Raw genomic sequence first — 1,787 nt, forward strand, 5'->3', positions numbered from 1 at the left:
CAAAGCTGGATTCACAAAGAAGCTCGATGTTTGGGCGCCACCCTATTGACATAAAAAAAAACATGATGGCCATCTGCACAGTTTTGGCCCAACGGAATCACACATCTTACGTGTATTTGACGTAAATCGGATCATCGGAAGTATTTTAAATTATGTTTTGAATTTCACCCAAAAATAAGGAATTACTTTTTCGCACACCATATATAGTGCAATCTGTGATGTTATCTGATATATATGCTATCTGTGGCAAAGTTTGTATCATATTTCGCCCATACTTATCTTGTATTTTCATCATTTTGGCAATATTGAATGATAATCTTTCACCTTATTACTATTCTTCTTAAACTATATCTTTAGCGTATGTTTTTAGAGCGCTTGAGATCATTCGACATGTTATTAACGTTAATCGTTAATCGGTACGTTAATCTTTTGGAGGTTTTCTTGCCTTTAGTAGGGAATGGATAACGCACAGCTGATCTTCAGCGAATTGACAATAGAGTTCATTTTGGTCGGATCATCATTCTTGAAAAGCTAAGTCCTTCATGGGAATTGCTGAAGTCGTACCAGTTCATCGATCTATCATCTACTATATTCTTGTATGGCCCGTTCAAATTGGTGCGATAGCAGCCGTTGTACCACCAGGCTCCCTCAAATCTTACAGCACAATTTACTTCCTTCCATACATCATTATCACGATCGTACGTCGAGAATTTCATATTCTTGTGACTTGACAGAGAATCCCTTGCAGTTCCGTTGTATGCTCCAAGTGTTTTCAGATTGTATTGTTCGGCTTCACTGCCGATCTCGAATGCTGCGTAGAATGCAAAGCTATAATTTCCCTTAAAGTCTCTCAGCTCAACCATCAGTTCATGGGGTCGCCCTGATGTCAGCTGATATAGTCGTTCCAGTCCGATCCAGAACTCCTTCTCAATGTTACCGAAACCATCCCGATACTCGGTCCAGTTGCGATAGAAGTTTAGCGATCCGTCGAATCGGTGCTGTATCACCAACCAGATGCCTTTACCCATCATATCCCTCTGACAGTACGCAATAAAAGGGTTGCTTTCATCGTTCGCCTGGATAATATATACCCCAGACTGTGCATTCTGAATGTCACTGCACGAGCGATAGGGCACATATGAAAGAGGATTGGTCTTCGTTGTAACACGCGTAAGTATTTGCGTCAAGGTCTGCCATGATCGTTCCTGTAGGAGAGTAAAGTTGCGTCCAACATCATCCTCCCATCGACGCATCGATTGGATGATGTCGTTTTGATTTTGCGTAGCCTCTTCCCGGTGCTTGACCCATTCGGTCTGTAGTTCCAGAACACTGTGCTGCATGTAGTCTAGCTTTGCCATGAGCATCTCGAAAGCATATCCAGAGAAGCTACCAATAGTTGGTGTAGCAGAAGCAGTTTCGTTATAAATCGCGCCACCCGATCTAGCACTGCAGACGATGCACAAGAACACTGTCCATGCTAGAGGCCCCATGCTTCCGAAACACACTTCACGACACTGCGACACTCTGCTGACTTATCATTTCCAAAATACACAAATGAGCTCAAACGTCCAAAATTCGCTTTATATAGAAATAAAGACGTGAGAATCTTCTTCGTCTTCGTCTACTGAACCGCAAAAGTAAGCGTTAACATGGTGTTGGTTAAAATAGCGATAACGTAGCTGCGAGCAACTTGATTTAACATTAAAGTCTATGGTTTATAAATAAATTGGTGATAAGAGAATCTTCATCACATAGCTAAATAATGATGTGACACTGTAATGTGCTTG

At 41.5% G+C, this 1,787-nt stretch overlaps 1 protein-coding gene across 1 annotated transcript; it reads right to left on the bottom strand.

The window, feature by feature from the left end:
- Window positions 1-500: 500 nt before the first annotated feature.
- LOC128276628 (fibrinogen-like protein A) lies at window positions 501-1,490 on the bottom strand. The gene has a single exon (XM_053015086.1). The coding sequence runs from the start codon at window positions 1,488-1,490 to the stop codon at window positions 501-503; it is 990 nt and encodes a 329-aa protein (XP_052871046.1).
- Window positions 1,491-1,787: the final 297 nt, after the last annotated feature.

This window comes from Anopheles cruzii, unplaced genomic scaffold (genome assembly GCF_943734635.1).
Source record: "Anopheles cruzii unplaced genomic scaffold, idAnoCruzAS_RS32_06 scaffold01784_ctg1, whole genome shotgun sequence".
Lineage (NCBI taxonomy): Eukaryota > Metazoa > Arthropoda > Insecta > Diptera > Culicidae > Anopheles > Anopheles cruzii.

Coding starts and splice junctions, on each gene's coding strand:
- LOC128276628 (XM_053015086.1), bottom strand. CDS start 1,490: ATGGGGCCTCTAGCATGGACAGTGTTCTTGTGCATCGTCTGCAGTGCT.